This window comes from Mytilus edulis, chromosome 5 (assembly GCF_963676685.1).
Source record: "Mytilus edulis chromosome 5, xbMytEdul2.2, whole genome shotgun sequence".
NCBI lineage: Eukaryota > Metazoa > Mollusca > Bivalvia > Mytilida > Mytilidae > Mytilus > Mytilus edulis.
Genome location: NC_092348.1, coordinates 49,032,050 through 49,053,608, shown reverse-complemented (window position 1 = coordinate 49,053,608; position 21,559 = coordinate 49,032,050). Strand labels below are relative to the sequence as shown.

Genomic DNA, 21,559 nt, shown 5'->3' with positions numbered 1-21,559 from the left:
TATAGCCGTCCCACTAGACCTGGGCTTCATAAAAATGAAGCTTTCGGTGGCCGGGTGTTACCTTTCCACGTCAGTTTTAATCTAGCGTCGTACTACCGTACATGATATATAAGGCATGAAGATGTTATTCTTACAGATCAGCTAAATTATCTATAGTAAAGGATCCTACAAATTAATGTAAGATACAGTCACAGAAAATAATCATATTTATAAGTACGTCTGAGTTAGTGACAACTCTACAGCAGATTTATCCATCGGATCACCAGCAGTGATGGTGATACATGGCTGTGTACATTATGTATATACAACTCGTCTAAACATCAACCCACCAATGTTAGATCTGTAAATTTGCTTTCGCAAATTTTTTGTTCTTCCCTCGCCGGGATTCGAACCCATGCTACTGATATATATCGTGACACCAAATCGCCTGCACTGTAGCCGTTCCGCTAGACCACACGACCACCTGGGTTTCATAAAAATGAAGCTTTCGGTGGCCGGGTGTAACCTTTCCACGTCAGTTTTAATCTAGCGTCGTACTACAGTTCATGATATATAAGGCATGAAGATGTTATTCTTACAGATCTGCTAAATCATCTATAGTATAGGATCCTACAAAATAATGTAAAATACAGTCACAGAAAATAATTATATTTATAAGTACGTCTGAGCCAGTGACAAGTCTACAACAAATTTATTTATCGGATCACCAGCAATGATGGTGATACATGGCTGTGTACATTATATATATACAGCTCGTCTAAACATCAATCCAACAATGTTAGATCTGTAATTTTGCTTTCGCAATTATTTTTGTACTTCCCTCGCCGGGATTCGAACCCATGCGACTGAGATATCGTGACACCTAATCGCCTCCACTGTACCCGTCCCGCTAGACATCACGACCACCTGGGCTTCATAAAAATGAAGCTTTCGGTGGCCTGGTGTTACCTTTCTTCGTCAGTTTTAATCTAGCGTCGTACTACCGTACATGATATATAAGGCATGAAGATGTTATTCTTACAGATCAGCTAAATTATCTATAGTAAAGGATCCTACACATTAATGTAAGATACAGTCACAGAAAATAGTTATATTTATAAGTACGTCTGAGTTAGTGACAACTCTACAATAGATTTATCCATCGGATCACCAGCGGTGATGGTTATACATGGCTGTGTACATTATGTATATACAACTCGTCTTAACATCAATTCAACAATGTTAGATCTGTAAATTTGCTTTCGCAAATTTTTTGTTCTTCCCTCGCCGGGATTCGAACCCATGCTACTGAGATATCGTGACACCAAATCGCCTGCACTATAGCCGTCCCGCTAAACCACACGACCACCTGGGTTTCATAAAAATGAAACTTTCGGTGGCCGGGTGTTACCTTTTCACGTCAGTTTTAAACTAGCGTCGTACTACAGTACATGATATATAAGGCATGAAGATGTTATTCTTACACATCAGCTAAATTATCTATAGTAAAGGATCCTACAAATTAATGTAAGATACAGTCAAAGAAAATAATTATATTCATAAGTACGTCTGAGCCAGTGACAACTCTATAACAGATTTATCCATCGGATCACCAGCAATGATGGTGATACATGGCTGTGTACATTATGTATATACAAATCGTCTAACATAAGCCCAACAATGTTAGATCTGTAAAGCTTTCGCATATATATAGTTATAATAAGTAACGTGTTGTTACATACTGTAAGCTGACCTGTAGATGTCTTTTGTTTCTTTCAGAGACGTGAAGTTACTTTTTCCTGCCGTATACATCGCATTTTTCATTTACCTTGTTCACAAAGAACCAGTTATAAGGGAACTCTTAAAGTCCGTTCTTTTCGTCTTTTGTTATTTTGCATTTTTTATGCCCCACCTACGATAGTAGAGGGGCATTATGTTTTCTGGTCTGTGCGTCCGTCCGTCCGTCCGTCCGTCTGTTCCGCCTCAGGTTAAAGTTTTTGGTCAAGGTAGTTTTTGATGAAGTTTAAGTCTAATCGACTTCAAACTTAGTACACATGTCCCCTATGATATGATCTTTCTAATTTTAATGCCAAATTAGAGTTTTTACCCCAATTTCACGGTCCACTGAACATGGAAAATGATAGTGCGAGTGGGGCATTCGTGTACTGAGGACACATTCTTGTTTGTTCTTAATACCGAGTAGATACAATGTGTTGGTTCATTATACAAAAGGAAATGCTTGGACCAAGTAAGGACTATAACAGTTGTTTTGTATTAGTTTGAAGGGTTTGAGCTTTTATCCTTTTTGAAATTTTCCTTGGAGTTTTTTTGTTAATTTACTTATACTTCGTTTCACTGGTTTGTGGTTACCTCACTTTTAAAGCAATATTAGATAGATTATTACACGAGCGCTCTCAAAGTTGTGTAACATCGCCACATAATCTTTCAAGCATACCTGACCTAATATAAGCCCAGAACTAGTCCAAAATCAAGCTAAACAATTTTGAATATTCAGAATAAAAACGATATTGTCTAAAATTGAAAACAAATGAGATAAACTACCACGAATTACTTCAAATTAATGTAAAACTAGTTATAGGTGCATGCGTGTAATTATATCTGAAACATACGCGCCCGCTTTGATTTTTGAATGGGATACATAATGACATTACAGAAATAAACATTATTAATACGGTATTTTTCTGTAAACTAACTGTTTATAAAGTGATGAATAATGCGTTAAATAAGATTTTTTGTAACTAAGGCATTTATTGACTTAGCCAGATTTTGACACATATTTGGTTTTCGGTACTGTTCAATTTTGTTTTTGATTAGGCTTTTCAACTGGTTAGGCTCTGATGATCAAACTCACGTATGACATACCAAATTAGATCCATGAATGGTATCTTTTTGAAGCATAGTAGTGGGTTAGGGCTCAAAACTACCAGTGATGTTTATATCTATTTGGTGAATATGCAGTGGTATTTTGAAACTTTTTTGAAGTTTGTATTGCAGCAGTAGTTCAGATTGAATCGTATGTAAGTGATACACCTGTTTGTCCTTTTTTCAAAGGTTTCAGGTACAATCTTTTCCTTAAATTTTTAAAAAGATATATCATGTTAAGGAGGGGCATTTGCGAAAAATACCAGTCGAGACTCCCTGGGTTTGCAAAAATGGTGCACCATGTACCAAAAAATGGTGCACCTTGAACATTTTGAAAAATAAATTCGTCGATCAAATCAATTTGTCTATCGTAATCACCAGTCATAAAGTAGTCATTACTTACCTTAAGGCTAAATACATGTACCTTGACAGGTATGTTTATACAATGAACATGTAATCAACAATCGCTAATTACTTGGTCGATTTCTTTGATGTTAAGGTGTAAAAATGAAGAGACAGTCCTCAATCTTAAATGTTTTTAACAGGTAATTTATCCTTTTTTTACATTACGTTTATCTAAATTTTTAAAGTTTGGATAATAACTTTTCTCGTCCAATAATATTTTTTTACTGTGATGCCAAAATTCAAAAATAATTTTAAAGTTTTAAAGTCACATAAATAAACATTAAATGTTCGAACGCTCACATTCACAACTTGTTACACTCATTGTGCAAACAATTTTGAGAATTGCATATATATATTGAGATAATCAAGTTTGTTGCATTTTTTAATGGTTTCAGCAGCTGACTTTGGCAATGTATCTGTGGTATGTTTCCACCTATCTACTTCCGAAGAAATTCCAAATGGACTAGGCAAGTCAGAGTGATAAAAATCAAGAAACGGTTTAATGTTCTCGAGTATTACATGAGCGTGTTGTTCTCAAAATTGTTTGCACAATTAGTGTAACAAGTTGTAAATGTGAGCGTTCGAATAGTGAGCTCGGGTTACTGAAAACATTTCTACGTGCAACAATGGGCCAGGACCGTCTAAATGGACTTGCACTGATGCACGTGCATTACAATTTAGAGTTAGAACTTGATGTTATAGTTGCCATGTTTGCACGCAGGCATCCAAGAAAAATGAAATTGGAATCAATTTTATATAATGTGTAACTTTTGTCTTCTATAGTTGTAACTATTATCTAAAAATTGAATTTTAATTTTAAGATTTCAAAAGGTGACCACCCCCTAATAAATTCCTGGATCCGCCCCTGGAGAGAATGTTTAATTTTGCGAGCCGTAAGGCGAGGGAAATGCATTCTCAAGACTGGTATTTTTTGCAAATACCCCTCAAGAACATGCTATATCTGTTTAATTATATACCGAATGTTAATGTTCAAAAACGCATTGATGATCGTGACGTTTCAAGCGTCCAGTCGGATAGAGTATTTTTTCGGCAAATACCACGACAGAGAGGGTAAAAAAGGCATATGCTTTTTGCAAATACCCCGGCAGCGTTAAAAAATGAACGATATTCATTTGATAAAAGTAAATTGGTGAAAAATACACTGGCTATCAACCAATCTAAACCCAGGATTCTTATATAAGGTGTGTTTAAAACAGATATATCATGTTAAGGAGGGGTATTTGCGAAAAATGACAGTCGAGAGAATGTTAAATTTCGCGAGCCGTTAGGCGAGGGAAATTCATTCTCAAGACTGGTATTTTTCGGAAATACCTCACAAGAACATGCTATATCTGTTAATTACACCGAATGATAACTTTCAAAAACGCATTGCTGATCTCGACGTTACAAGCGTCCAGTCGGATAGATTATTTTTTGGCAAATACCACGGCAGTGAGGGTAAAACAGACATATCCTTTTTGCATATCCCCTGGCGGCGTTAAAAAATGAACGATATTCATTTGATAACAGTAAATTGGTGAAATACACTGGCTATCAACCAATCAAATCCCAGGATTCTTACATAAGGTGTAATTATAAAAAATATGGCACTTTATATTGCTACATTTTCCCCTTTATACTATCATTTAATAACGACAAATAAACTATAAAAGAACATAAAACTTTCACCCAAACGTAGTTTTTTTCTTACAACGGCGAAGCTATATAAGTGTTAAAGAACTTGCTCAAAGTTATTTTTTTGAATTTCACCAATGCCCGTTTTAATAAGGCAGCATGTTGAATCAAAACTTTTCAAGCAGCAGTCGGATTAATCAAAGGTAAAATCGTCTAAATAAAAGAATTCAAGAAATAAGGTAAACTTCAATACCAGATCAGAAATAGATTGAATTTGTATTTACGTGACCAGCTGCACGAACATTGCATAACATGACAATATTTTAGTTGTAGACTGTCGTGATAAAGTTTCATTTGCAAAGGCTCACATATTACCCCTGTCGTTTTAGAATTGTTAACTGTAGAAAAACAAATTAAATGTCGCATAGTTTGATAAATACCCCCGTCGCCCACCATTCCCTTGAGTTTCCGTTTATCTGCTGTTGCCTCAATTAGGAAAGTTTTGCAAACGCCTGATATATCATTATTGTCACCCACAACTCTTAATATTCTAGATATAGCCCTATTTTCTATGAAAGTGCAATTATAGTAATAACGTTTTCTAAATTCTCCCAAGTTACTATATTAGTAAAATTAATCTGATTACAAAACTGTTCTTAAATGTATTCAAACTGTTGTTTAAAACATTGTTTTAACTGAATGGGGAAAATTAAGCTAGTGCAATTAACAAAAATACCAAACACTAAGGTAAATTAAAAAAGGAGGAAAGTCAGTGAAAAAAAAATTCGAAATTTAAACTTTATCAGCCATTTTATTTGAATTGATTTCAATATTTTTATATCTCTATACGAGTCCTTCTCATAACAGAGTGTAATTTTATAAATTTGATATAGAACCGCACTAAACAGATGTTGTTCATCGGAATAACACGAGTTTCAATACCCAACAGTTAAATCTAAACCTTAAGTAGAACTCGTGCTAGTTGCACGAAATTGCATAACCAGCATTTTTTAGTTGTAGGTTGTCGTGACATAGTTTCTGTATTGGGCTTTTTTTTGCGTACTGTGCAAATGTCTCGTTTTACTGTCACTTTTAAGATATAACTACTGAATGGTACATTTCTTTTTAACTGTAAATTGTTATATTATGTACATCATAATTTTGAAAAACTTGTGTCCGATCCTTTTTTTTTTTTTATGTTAGAGCAAATCAAATCATTATAAAAGAAAAAAAAAATAGAAAATTAAAAACAACGTTTCATTTACACAGACTCACATAATACCCCTGTTGTTCTGAAAATGTTTATTTTTGTAGAAAATAAAATAGATATCGCATAGTTTACTTAAAAAAGAGGGACGAAAGATACCAAAGGGACAGTCAAACTCATAAATCTAAAACAAACTGACAACGCCATGGCTAAAAATGAAAAAGACAAACAAACAACAGCACACACGACACAACATAGAAAACTAAAGAATAAACAACACGAACCCCACCAAAAAACTAGGGGTGATCTCAGGTGCTCCGGAAGGGTAAGCAGATCCTGATACTTAACCTTCCCTTTGTATTGTGTGTAGCTGCTAATGCTTCAATTAGAGATTTTTTTCAAACGTTAGATTCATCAAACATAGTAGATATATATAACTTTATTTTTCCATAAAAGTGCAGCGATTACCACTAAATTATCGCCAGTTATTATAATTGTTAGCTTAATTCGGATTGCAACACAGTTTTATCATATGTTTAGTAGTAAATACAGTAGTTTTGCATATGTGATAAATAGCCTGCTGTTTAATCCATATCGCGCAACTTTGATGCGCACCCATTATCGCATACCCTTTATCATATCCCTACCCTTTATCATATCCCTACCCTTTATCGCATACCCTTTATCACACCCCTACTTTTTTTTTTTTTTTTTTTTTTTTTTACATAAAGTCAGTTTTGGTTTTTTTTTTGCTTTTAAAAGAAAAAATTTCCTCAAAATAGGTAAATTTTTTGAATGACGTCATTGTTTGGTATGTGACGTCACCAACGTCGAGTTTTCATATTGTATGTGACGTCACGAACGTCAAGTTTACATATTTTTTGGCACACTAAATGCAACTACGAAAAATACAAAACACACAAATAAATACAATAATAAACAAAATATTTTTAAAACAACAGCACGCAAATTGTAAGGTAACCCAGGTGCTTCGGATAAGTAATTGAGCAGTTCTTTTAAGGCCTTTGAAACAAGACAAAAGTAGAACTGAAGGTAACCCAGTGCTATGGATCAGAAAACAGTGTTCATATAATATAATACTCTTCTGTTGAAATATATGATAAAGTGTATAATACATGGCAAAATCCGTATCACATGCCGTATCACCCTCGACCAATATCATCCCTCGGGCCTAAAGGCCCTTGGGCTGATATTGATGTCTCGGGATGATACGACATATGATACGGATTTTGCCATGTATTATTCTCTATGTCAAATGTATTGAAACTGTTGTTTATAAAATATAGAACTTTTTAATATTTTTAGGTAAAATAATTAAGATAAAAATAAATCAAAAAGTTCAAGATGTTTTGTAGATTGCAGTTTTCGAAGGAAACTTGATTTGAATAAGCTGAGATACTTACCTCAAAAAGTTTACGTTAACATAGTCTATGTTATTTTACATGTCGGAATTGATAACTACGTCGTTTTTCTAACCTTTAATATAGAAATTTGAAATAATGAATTATTTTACACATCATTATAAAGCCAATTAAATTACTACCAACAATTTGATAACAGACATTTTTTCAGAGACCACGAAGGATGTTGACTAAAGTGAAAGGTTGTCCATTTCAGTATATTGGAATTTTCTTGAAAATATCATAAGTAGTTTAATAAAAGTGCAAACCGTGTCATTTACAAACATTGCACTACACGACTCAAACTATTAAAGCTTAGTTGCACTTTTATCTGATTATTCCTGTTTTGTTCTTACAACTGAAACTGTATGTGTGCTAATCAATTTACTTCCATGTTAATATTTTTTAATTAACACTAGAGCTCGTTTTAAAAAGAATTAGCATATTGAAACGAAAACTGCCAAACCCGAATTTTTCTCCCTCTACAGAACAGTACGAACTTCAATACCAAACAGTATCTAAAACAGAAAAACAATTCGTATGTGAATGACCAGTTGCACGAAATTAGAGAACCAGTAATTTTTTTAAGATGTAGGCTGTCGTGGCAAAGTTTGTCTATTCCAGTTCTTGATAAATGTGTTAGACTTTTTTCAGACTGTGATTATGGCTCATTTTTCTATCACCTTTAAGAAAGATCTACAGAACTGTACAGACTCTGTATACTTGTAATTGATAAATTATGTAAAGGATAAGACTTCATAAACATGTGTCAGTTCTTATTTTTATCTTTGAGCAAATAAAATCGTTAAAAACTTTAAAAAAAACGAAGTTTTTGCAACGACCACTGCTGTTGTGAAAATCATTATTTTTTGTTGAAAAACAAATCAAATGTCTCACAGATATATTAATATCCCAACCATTCTCTTTTTATTTTGTTTAGCTGCTGTTGTTTTTATTATTTTACAAACGCCTGATTTATCAAATTGTCACCTACAACTCTGAATATACAAGGAAAAGCTTTTATTTTTTCATAAACGTGCAATACATGAAGTTAACTGCCACAATTGCGTCTCCTTAATTATCGCTAGTTACTATAATAATATGATTAATCCGGAATGCAACACAGTTGTTAAAATGGAAACAAACATGTTATTTTTTAACTGAATGGGGAAATTACGCAAAACAAAATTGAATGGAAATCATAGAATTTAAGATGTTTTGTAGAATTGTTGTTGTCGAAGGAGACTTGATTTGGATAAACTGTACTATGTGTTACCTTTAAAATCTTCAATAAACGCATACTATTTTATTTTGTATTTCAATTTCATGTCCTCATAACAAAATGTAATTTAAATATTCTAATTTATATTCATGTGTAAGTAATTGGTCTAGTTTCTTTTTGTTGACCTTGTTTCAATACTCATTTGGTTGGCTGAAATTTAAGCATTAGGACACCAACCAAGACTTAAATGAACAGGTTTTTCTACCACACTTTAATATAGAAACTTTAGATAATTAAATATTTACACATTATTTTCAAATGCTACGTACTACAAAATTGTTAATAATGGATTTTTTAAAAGAACATAGAGAATATTGATTAATGGAAATTTCCAGTTCAGTTTGTCTGAATTTCTTGAAAATACCACAAATACTTTTACAAAAGTGCATATCCGGTAATTTACAAAAATGTGCACTATTTGACTCAAACTATTACAGCTTTATTGCACTTTTATCTGACTATTCCCGTTTTTCATCAAATTATCGTAGTTTAAAATTATACCTTATTTTGAATAAATCAAGGAAAATGCAGATTACGAATTTTTCAAAGAAAATTTAGTGCTCAACTGCACCGTAGTTAAAAGGTTAGAGACATTAAGTCAAGATTTGTGGCAAATAGCTTTTTGTACTATTTCACAAGATGAGTTTTTGAAATTGATACATTTGGAATTGTATGTCATAAAATATTGACTAATTTGTTGAGACCACAGCTCCAAAGAAAAAGAGATGTATTAATTGTTTTTGTTACACTGCTTTTAATCAATTTTATTGGTGCTTTGAATTCAAAATTTATATGTTTTGCTACATTCGTGCATTTGATATTGAATTGTTCACAGCATATTTGTATTTCAACTTAAGGAGGCTCGCGGGTATAAGATTTTCAGAAAAAAAATAAACATTTGTTTTTCATTACAAATTTTATTTATTACCTTAAGTAGTTGTTACTTTGTCATATGCCATGGTACATAAATCATTCCAAAAAATCAATTCGTGTTGGCCCCAGGTGACTTTTAAAATGTAGATATCATTGAAAAAGCTCCAAATTATCTCCCTTTGGTGCAAAAATGCCATTTTTGGCATTAAAATGGAAATATCTTTTTTAACTCATCGGTGACCTGTATTTTTTTTATTGTTGTTTTTGAATAAGCTGTACATTAACTAATCAATTGTAAAATTTAAGCGATTTCTGTTATTTAGATCATTTTTTTATTTCATTTTTCTATTAAGTATATTTTTAAGATAAAGTTCATTTATAGAAAAATATAGCGAAATCCTATATTAAATAAAAAATTTGATTTAGACCCGCGAGCCCCCTCTCAATTTTATTTGTGTCTTAAGTGTTTTTGTTTGAATTCCTTATACTATGCGTTTTAACTGATTTTTATAGATTGCTCTAATGTGGTGATGTTCCACCACTGTCCGAAGTAAGGAGAGTATGTGTTGCCAGCAAACATGTTTAACTCCTGCCACATTCTGCTTGTGTCTGTCCAAAGACAAGAGCTGCTTATAATATTTTGTCGTTTAAATTGTTTTACATGTGTCAACTCGGGGCCTTTCATAGCTTATTATATGTTGTTGGGTTCTGCACATTGTTGAAGGCCGCATAGTTACCTATATATGTTAATTTTTTAGTCATTTAGTCTTAAGTGGGCAACCACACATCATATTGTTATTTTTATAATTAATCATGAAGACGAATCATATTTAGGTAAACGAAAAGTATGTACAAACAACATGTAGTTTTAATAACTCTAACATAACGAAATATGCTAAAATGAAAAATTGAAAAGGGGAATATGTCAAATAGACAACAACCCGACAAAAGCAGATAACACTGGTATCTCTTGTGAGTTTTGAAATCAAAATAACTAATGTTTTATTTCAAATCCTAAATTCTAGCTGTGTATAAGTTTAATGCTTGTTATATGGGTAAGGGATATGCCATACACTTAAAGAAATTTGATATCATCTGAATATCACAAACATACAAGCCGATTAAAAAAAAAAAATAATTGTTAAGATATATTATTTATTCAAATGTTCTCTTATATCCTTGAGGCATCGTCCCCTGGTATCAACTGCATTCAAGTTACCTATGATGCTTCCTTGTTTGCTTTTGATACAGGTAGGAAAGAGACATTTACACACATTTTACATGCCTATGGCCCATAAGGTATCGCCCCCTGGTGTCAGCTGCCTTTAGGAAACCATAATGCTTTCCTATTTGCTGCTGACACAGGATGAGTCATGGACATGTTTAATTTCTACTTTCTTTTTGGCTAATTATTATATATTTAATTGATCCAACTTTTTGTGTACTATACATATGTGGATATCTATTTTTCATTTTTTCTTTTTGGGCTACTTGTTTGTTATCTATATCAACCACACTTGCAATAAAATGCATTAGTATTAAAAAAAAAAACATACTATAGATTCTTTGTCTACGTATTCTTTAAGAACTTAAAAAGTTCTCGTTTAACTTTTTTTTTTTTTATCTCATTGTTTGTATTGTATTATGAAAAAATTATTGATGTTGTAATGTTTATGCCCTTTGGGGCCCATAATTGGAAAATAAAGTATCTTATCTTATCTTATAAGAGATTATACTACACAGTGACAGACACAAAACCCAAAGACATTTAGAGTTCAACATACGTAATTACTAAACAATCGGCAAGTGTCTATACAGTGATACAAGTTCTGACTTTATCGCCTACAGTCAAGAAAGTTGTGACGAAATTTAACTGACTTTCAAAGATTTCTCATCAACTTCATACAATGTATTCCCTAAATGACAAAAAATCATTAAGATTTAACAAAATGTAATCTCCTTATTCAATATGGACAAATTTTAATACCAATAAACCTCTGAGATCAACTGCATTTGTTAGAAATCTGAATTATATGAACAAACAAAAGGTGCGAGCGATAGAGCTTTGTTTTACTAGACACAAAGAGAGTAAAGGTCGAAAGGCAGAACAATAATAGATTATCACCTTGCCTTTTCTTTCAATTGGAAGCTATCTAATTTTTATACGACCGCAAAAATTGATTTTTTTGTCGTATATTGGTATCACGTTGGCGTCGTGGTCGTCGTCCGTCGTCGTCGTCGTCGTCGTCCGAAGACATTTGGTTTTCGCACTCTAACTTTAGTAAAAGAAAATAGAAATCTATGAAATTTAAACACAAGGTTTATGACCACAAAAGGAAGGTTGGGATTGATTTTGGGTGTTTTGGTCCCAACAGTTAAGGAATTAGGGGTCAAAAAGGGCCCAAATAAGCATTTTTCTTGGTTTTCGCACAACAACTTTAGAATACAAATTCAAATTCAAATATTTATTGCCATGTAAACTTTAAACATTAAGTTTGTGACATACAAAATAATAAACAATATAACTATATTTCGCATATATATATATACACAATCATTCATTTACAGTAAATATTCCAGTGTCCCCTGTCCTCAGTTCTAATGACCTTTTGATGTAGGACCCCAATTTATTTACTTGTGATGGTGTTGATGGATTGAGTATAAAAATCAACTTTTCTTCATCAGATAAATCTTTAACAGAAAAATTAAAATCCAAATTGTTAAAAAAGTTATTTCTTAGTTCCATATTTAATTTACAATCTAATATAAAATGTTTTTCGTTTTCTAATGTTTTACATTTAAGGCATAATCTCTGCTCTCTAGGAATATTAGTATGTCTGCCTTTTTCTATATTTAAATTATGGTCACTAATTCTTAGTTTTGTTATTAATTTTCTATATGTAAAGTTTGATGTTCTTAAATAGTCTTCAAAACGTAAATTTTGTTTAAGATTCTTATATAAATAAAGTTTACTTTTTTCATCAATGTTTTGCATCTTATCATGTATCAAATTTTCAAAGTAGTTTTTAGAGCTTGTTTTTATATAAACTTTAAATGAATTATTTATTTTTTTGTCTGAACTAGTATTTTGTTGAATTTGTGCTATATCTAAATTAAGTTCACTTAAAATATTTTTTACATATGTAAACCAGGAGTATACTCCTTCTGAGTCTAAGTTTTTACTAAGCGTGTAAGCTTCTTTCAAAAGAGGATTTAACTTACAGCATTCAAATCTCTTTAAATATAATAAAGTTTGTGTTTTAATATTAAATTCTATAGGAAGTCTCCCCAATTCAGCTCTAGTTGCAAGATTAGATGCATTCTTTCTAGTTCCTAGTAAAAATTTACAAAAATGCAAGTGTAATTTTTCAATTGGACTTTTTTCTGCAAAACTTAAAATATCTACTTCTTTTCCAGAATTTAAAGCTCTATTTTTTGCTCTAAAAAGAGATATATATGTGTCTAAATATGTAACTTCAGAGTTGTATATCATTATTGGTTTTATGAGGGAATCAAAGAGGTGGCATGCAACTTTGACTGGTAAATTATTCAAAGACTTTGTGTATGCTTTCAACCCAAATAATGCTTTTTGGGCTTTTTTGACAAGTTCTTTAGTACTATGAGACATGTTGCCATTGCATTTAATTAATAAGCCTAAAAATGAGTATTCTGATACATTATCAATGTTACTGTTTTTAAAATTTAAAAATGATTTTTCTAGTTTAGAGCATGTCCTATTAAATATCATAGATTTTGTCTTTTTAATATTCAATTCTATCTGCCATTTATCACAGTATAAAGCTAAATTGTTGAGACTATTCTGTAGCCCTGTTTTAGTTTCTGAAAAAATTAACAAGTCATCTGCAAAAAGCAGGCAACTTAGTTTTGAGTCTATAATTTTTAGAGGATAACACAAGTCATTTTCAAAGACCTCTGTGATGTCATTAATGAATATATTAAATAAAGTAGGACTTAGTGAATCACCTTGTTTTACCCCTCTTGTAATATTAAACATATCAGTTACCATGTTTTTGTATTTAATTGAAGACCCAGTGTCATCATATTGATGTTTTATAATGTTAAAAAGTTTCTTTCCTACCCCCATATTATAAAGTTTGTACAAAAGAGCATCTCTCCATACAGAGTCAAATGCCTTTCTTAAATCTACAAAACAAGCATAAAATTTCTTTTTGTTTTTATGTAAATACTTATTTATTAGAGATTTTAATATAAAAATGCTATCTGCAGTTCTGTGGTTCTCTCTAAAACCAAATTGACTGTTACTTAATTGTTCATCTATAATTTTAGTAAGCCTATTGTTTAGAGTTGCATTAAATATTTTTGCAAGACAATTAATCATAGAGACTCCTCTATAGTTATTGGGGTCATTTTTATCTCCAGATTTATGTAATGGGACTAAAAATGAGTTTCTCCATGTTTTAGGGTATTTCCCTGTTAGTAGAATAAGATTAAATATTTTTACATAATTTTTAATCATAAATGGGTTAGAGTATTTTATAACTTCATTTATAATTCTATCAGGGCCAGCAACTTTCCCTAATTTTAGTCCATTTATAACTTTTTTTATTTCAGAGAAACTGAATGGTTTATCTGTTTCTAAATTTTCTATAATATTATTTTCTATATTCTTAAGTTTATTTTCTATTTCCCTTTGGAAGGTAGTATTAATTTTAGTTGGATTTCTTGAATACAGAAATCTATGAAATTTAAATATAAGGTCTATGACCACAAAAGGAAGGTTGGGATTGATTTTGGGAATTCAAGTCCCAACAATTTAGGAATTAGGGTCCAAAAACAGGTTCCAAAATAAGCATTTTTCTTGGTTTTTGCACAATAACTTTAGAACAAGTTAATAGAAATCTATGAAATTTTAACACAAGGTTAAAAAGGGTCCAAAATTAAGCTTTGTTTGATTTCATCAAAAATTGAACTATTGGGATTCTTTGATATACCGAATGTAACCGTGTATTTAGATTCTTAATGTTTGGTCCCGTTTTCAAATTGGTCTACATTAAGGTCCAAAGGGTCCAAAATTAAACTTAGTTTGATTTTAACAAAAATTGAATTCTTGGGGTTCTTTGATATGCTAAATCTAAACATGTACTGAGTTTTTTTTATTATGGGCCCAGTTTTCAAGTTGTCCAAATCGGGGTCCAAAATTAAACTTTTGTTTGATTTCAACAAAACTTCAATATATGGGGTTTTTCAATATTCTGAATCTAAACATGTATTTAAATTTTTAATATTTAGGACCGGTTATCAAATTGGTCCACATTGAGGTCTAAATGGTCCAAAATTGAACTTTATTTGATTTCATCAAAAATTGAATTCTTGGGGTTCTTTGATATGATGAATCTAACCATGTATTTAGATTTTGAATATTGGAATACCACAAAGGGATGGTAATAATTGTCTTTGGGAGTTATGACTCAAACCGTTAAGGAATAAGGTGCAAAAAAATATAAATATAAAATGTTGCATTGGAGTTATCTTTCTTTGTCCAGAATTGTAGTCAAATCAACTTAAATCATGACTGTATGACATTTTATATTTTATGATGTATTTAAATGAGTAGTTGTTGTTGAAAACTCCATTAGAAATTTGAATTGAGATCATTTTTGGAATAAGGGAAAGGGGAGGTGAAAATAAAATGGTGGGGTTCAATTTTTCTTATTTCAGATTTCAGAAATGAAAAAGAAAATTTCTTCAAATATCAAAGGATTAATATTCAACAGCATAGTGAATTGCTCAAAAGCAAAAAAAATACAAAACATTTTAAGTTCATTAGACCACATTCATTCTGTGTCAGAAACCTATGCTGTGTCAACTATTTAATCACAATCCAAATTCAGAGCTGTATCCAGTTTGAATGTTGTGTCCATACTAGCCCCAACTGTTCAGGGTTCAACCTCTGCGGTCGTATAAAGCTGCGCCATGCGGAGCATCTGGTTCATTTATATCCTCAAAAATGTAAAGTTAAAATTTTCTGTGTGTTCCCGTTTAAAGTCTAGGGCCTGTATATAATTCAGTAGTTTTCCTTTGTTGTTGTTTATCCCATTTGTTGTTCGTTGATTGTTTTCTACATAAATTTGGCCGAGAGTTTTCTTGTTTGAACAGTTTTACATATATTGTCATCTGAGGGCAGTTATTAGCTTGTTATGTGAAAGTTTTAGACCATTATTGAATGCCCTACGGTGACCCATGGCTTCTAATTTCTACGTCTTCTTCTTGGTTTCTGGTGGATGGTTCTTTCATGGACTATCTTACATCTTCTTACTTTTATATTTGATACATTTATACGTTTTTCTGTCATTTAGTTCCTGTGATTTTTTCTTTCTTTCTAAAAAGCTTGATGTGGCTAAAGAAAATGTCCCTTTGTTCAGCCACTCTGAAGTAGTATCACTACATAACAATAAACTCATCATAGATACCAGGATTAATACAACATGTTGATAATTATCTTTTCTAGTTTTCACATAATTCATCTTTATTCTATATGAGACAATGTTCATAGGTTAAAATGCAATTTAACGCTCATCATCGGTCTCTATATCTCCGATAATGTTTCACATGTCTTATTCGATGATATTACCTTCCAATTAATAAAACATCGAATTAATAACTTCCATATAACTCTTTGACTTAGAAATGATTCAAAATGTTCATAGAATTATATCAGACAATTTAGATCAAAGGAAACCAAACTGCCAATCGCAAAGTGCATAATTGTTAAGGGGTTATTCATTATAAAATACAGCAGTTGATTTCAGCTTGATTTCTGCTTAATTGTTGCTCCCTTCTGCCTTTTATTCTTTTATTTTTTATAATTTCTCCGGTTTATTTACGGTTCGACTGCATTTTGCTTTCTTCATTGTAAAAGTAATGACGCACAGTTTGATATTTGGAGAATTAATTTTTCGTACATCCGCCTTCTGCGTATTCCTGTAATTATTCCATTTATTTCAATGAATTATATGCATATTTTGAAGACAAAAAATGTCGATATCTTGGATTTATTCAAATGTTATTTCGAAATTCAGAATGTAGGTGGAAAATTAAGTTGAATTCTAAGAATTTTAAAAAGAAATAATTAACAGGAAAATGAAAATGATGAAATGTAGAAAAGTGTTTGAATTAAGCAAAACAATAAAATGAAGATTGAAAAATCGTAAACATTAACAAGTTGGTGATTTCATACATATAAATATTCTCTTCCTTTTGATGGCGATGAAGTAATCTCTGAGATCAGATGTAACGTATTCAAATGACAACATAATCCAACATTGGAATCATTCTATGACGAGTCTTTGAAATGTACATCTTATAGCACTGACATCGACACGTTATTGCTATAGACAAGCTTATGTCACCAGCATGTTCGATTAACATTTACAGGTGAATATCCTGTAGCAGTCGCGCTACACCATTAATCCTTTATTGTCTATACAATCAATTTCAGTTTACTTTATTGAAGAGATTACTTGTGTAGATGATTGAAAGAAAACTCTAGTCTATTATCCTAAAGCGACAAGAAATTGATGTAGTATTTTCGAATGCACTTAGCAGTTTAGTTGAAATATTTCATTAATCAAATTGATATCTCTAGAAAACAATATGATGTAGAGAGGCATTCAAAAAACAGAAAGTTTAGTGAAGGGGCCAATTCAGAGAACACTGAATAATTGATCAAACTGGTGCAATGTAGAAAACTTTCGGATATTAAAATGTTAAATTGTTTGCATCGGATGAAAAGCAACAACATCTATGGTAAGTTAGTATTATTTTAAATAGAAAAAAACATTTTTTCTTTCATTTTTTGTTCATTATTACGACCGTTAGTTTTCTCGTTTGAATTGTTTTACATTGTAATTTCGGGGCCTTTTGAAACTGACTATGCGGTATGGGCTTTGCTAATTGTTGAAGGCCTTACGACAACCTATAGTTTCTGTGTCGTTTGGCCTCTTGTGGAGAGTTGTCTCATTGGCAATCATAATATATCTTCTTTTTTATATCCAAATAGTAAATAAAATTGATTGTGAATAATAATTAAGTTAGCATGATTTTAATTTTTTAATGAAATTTAAAAAAGGGGGAGTTAATACCAAAATAGAAAAATTAAATCCATGTCTACTTAGAAAATAGACAACTTAATGACCATTACGAAAATCAAAGAAAAAGCAAGTCCACAAAACTCTAAACCCCTCACTGAAAAAAATCTAGGAATGGATTCAGGTGGTCCGGGAGGGTCTTCCAAACACTTAATTTGAATGCAAATGCATTTGTCGAATATATTATGTTGGTTTCTTTAATACATTTGAAAGAATATGACTGACTCTTGTGAGATTCCCCCTTCTTTCTCAATGGACCTCTCAATTTTAAAATTCCTCAATAACTTTCTGCATTCTAATATAATTTTACAAAATCGTTAATACATAACTATATATTTCCAAATACTCTACCGAAATAAACAAAATTAATCATAATGATTTATAATTTATACATGTGTTTCAAAATTTCAAATTAAAGATTTTATTGTATAGAAAGTTCTTTTCCTTTTTTGCCTGAAACATACCAATGACTTTGTTTTCGATTAAGAATTAAAAAAATATGACGATACGGCAAGCATCATGAATATCATAGCAAATCATAGTTTTTTTTAGCGATCAGAGAAATATTTACACTATCCAAATAAACTCAGGGTTTGTCAATGTAAACTATTTGACAGATGTCAACATTCTTACAAGCCTACGTTTTGGCAGCGTTAATTTTTGTTAAAGTTACAACAAACTATTCCACTGAACATGCCTGTAAAGAATCAGGAATATGCATTGTGTCTAATTGTTTTAAATGTTATTTGCTGTAATATTAATACCCACTGCATCTATGCTGAATTGTAATTTTCATCTCAAACAACATATTGTTAATTCTTATGGGAAAAGCACTCATCCTCTTTTATTAAGTAAAAACATAATGCATTGACAAATAGTCTCTAAATTCCATTGGTACTTAGTCTAAAATGCATAATTTATGAATTCCCTCAGGTAATATTGACCTCATATGGATTTGAATGTTTAAAAAAAAATATTAATGCTTTGCGAAATATTCTTTAACTGCTTCTTATACATCATTGGCTTTCAAATATTCGGCTTTGAGTATTCCTGCTAAAGGTAAATCAAGAAAAGAGCTTCAAACGCATGCAATTTATCCAGTTTTTTCTCTCTCAATTTTTGCACATTTGTCTGACGTTAGATATAAGAAGATGTGGTATGAGTGCCACTGAGACAACTCGTTATAAAGTTTATTAATGCATAGTGTCGCAAGATGTTTGACATTAAACGGTACAGTATTCTTCAAGTTCAGTTTAATAATTTATAAATAAAATTGAGAATGGAAATGGGGAATGTGTCAAAGAGACAACAACCCGACCAAATAAAAAACAACAGCAGAGGGTCACCAACAGGTCTGTATTCTTTTATTAAAAAATTGCTTATTATTTTTGGAAATGCCGAAATGTGTTGAATTAAGTGACCAAATATTTGGGCCTAAAACGACAGTTCATCGTTGTAGTAGCATGTATCATATAGATTTTGAAATTATTCTTAGGGAAATGATTACAGATTTCGGATACCAAGAGTAAATTGAAAATTGAAAACTCTTTTATATACAAGCTTGCGACAAGGCAACCTATCAATAAAAGCAAACCAATCTGAATAAACGATAATCACACAAACATGTGCAGTAAATCCCTTACAGTAAAAGTAATGGCACTTAACGAAAATAGTAGTTAGAATGCTAGTACACTACTGACTAGAGAATTAGTTTAACGATCAATGTGTATGTGTGTACCTTAAATTCGAGAACATACTTGCAGCAATTCCCCTTTAACACATACCGCGGAAGCACCCCTTGCTAAAAATTAAAATGGTAACCTGTAAAAAAAACAAAAAAAACGGCATTCAATTTTTAGATTAACAGATTTTAGAAAATTTATTTTTTTAGACCATTTTAAAACCTGTTATAATAGTTATAATATCTCATATAACAGAAATTGCCATACTATAGATGTCGATTGCAAAGTTGATTTCATTCAACTTCAATCATTGTTATACAATCATATTACGATTATATCATACGATAATAAAGTATTACTCAATATTTTTATAATTTTTTCATGTTTACAACATATATTATCAACTACATTGTTCAAATCAATATAATTTGCAATTTAAAAAGAGCAAAAACGTTTAAACCAAATACACGAACAATATTGCTGATTAATTATGGTGGCACAATTCTTGGTTGCTTTCATATGGAATGGGTTGCTTATAAAATGAAAGCATATGGCGGAATCAATCGATTCGTATTTCAGTCAAAAAAGGATCAGCCATTGGTATGATTCAGAACAGAACACCTACTGAAAATATTGGTTAATAAAATGACCATAATATTATAAATACAATACATATCTCATAAAGGGATTTGATCATTATTGTTACGACCTGGGCAATTGATTTTCAATAACTGAAATTACAATACTTATTATAGTTTAATTCGTACAAGAATTTAATGAAGTTCATTTGTAAATTAATAGATCTGTACATATAGGATCTTGTGACAACATTCTATTTTGCTATTAGGGCCAGTATTGGTTCTGGACTTGGGCGGATCGTTGATGTTCTTCGAACTCTATGACCTTTAGTCATAAACACTATCTATTAAACATTCTACAGTCCTTCACTCTTTTAGCATCTAGGTTTACGTTCATATGTGTACCTTATGGAAATACTCAAATCAAAATTTTGTTTTACATTGTGGTTGACAAATTTATTCAGAAAATATAAACATCTGTTAGTAAGGAAGACTTAGTATTTTTCTATAATTATGGACATACATATATACGAGCTCAACATGTTGAATGGACGTTTTTTTCAGCAAAACTTCAACTTCATACATTTTTCTTCATTTTAGTACGAGTTTGAAGTAATACATGACCAAAATGTACAGAAACAAGTCAAACTATATCAGCATAATTTCAACGAACTTGACATTTATTATGCACTCTTAAAATCCTGAAATTGAATCTTTACAATTTACTCTCAGGAAATGCCTTTGTCATTACCACGAACTGGTTGCTCAAAATTTATTTGTTGACAACTTTTCTTTTGTCGATTGAATTATTGAATTACATGACAGTTTAGCTAATAAAGTTATTTTGCAGACAATTATTTCGTTCTTAAATCAGTGACAAATAAATCTGTTGACTTCCAGCAGCAATAAATATTGTCCTAGCACGCTGTTAATATTTCATTTATTTCTAGCCTTTCTGGTGCACCGAATCTTTATCTATTATCAAATGATTCTGTACTAAAAAAAGGTCCTTAATTTACCACCACAAGGCCTTTCACGAGAGTTTGACAAACATGATATGCTTTTGATATTGAGACTTGAAAATAGTTCAGCTGTTAAAAAGATTTTAATTAGTGAAGTGGTATTCTCTTAATGCAATTGTGTTTCTAAGCTGATATTGTCATACTTTTTGTCTACATTTCGGATTATTGCTCCTTGACATTTTATATACAGGCAGGTTTCTAATAAATAGATTTTTGAAGTGCGCATACGGTGGATCAAATAACGTTTGATTTACTTGACAATTATCTTCTTGTTTTGCGGATATACAGGTCATTCTTTATCCGTTTTACACTGCTAATTGGCATATCTCGTCCTGTTTTCATATCAGTTTATTGACAATTTTTCTTAAAGATAAATGTTTTACTAGAAAAGAGACGATTTGACGTTCTATATTAAATTATGTTGTTTTGCATGTATTTTGCTAAGTAATGCGTTCCCTATAAA

At 31.3% G+C, this 21,559-nt stretch overlaps 1 protein-coding gene across 4 annotated transcripts in view; it reads left to right on the top strand.

Moving 5' to 3' along the window:
* Positions 1 to 21,559, top strand: part of LOC139523845 (protein-glutamine gamma-glutamyltransferase K-like) — an 89,864-nt gene that overhangs the window by 27,872 nt on the left and 40,433 nt on the right. Inside the window, exon 1 of one of the 4 annotated variants that reach the window (XM_071318184.1) lies at positions 16,480 to 17,473. The exons of the other annotated variants lie outside the window; for them this stretch is intronic. Within the exon in view, the coding sequence (XP_071174285.1) occupies positions 17,431 to 17,473 (43 nt within the window). The 5' untranslated portion in view covers positions 16,480 to 17,430. Of the gene's footprint in view, positions 1 to 16,479; positions 17,474 to 21,559 lie in introns of those variants that run through there. 4 annotated transcript variants of the gene reach the window in all.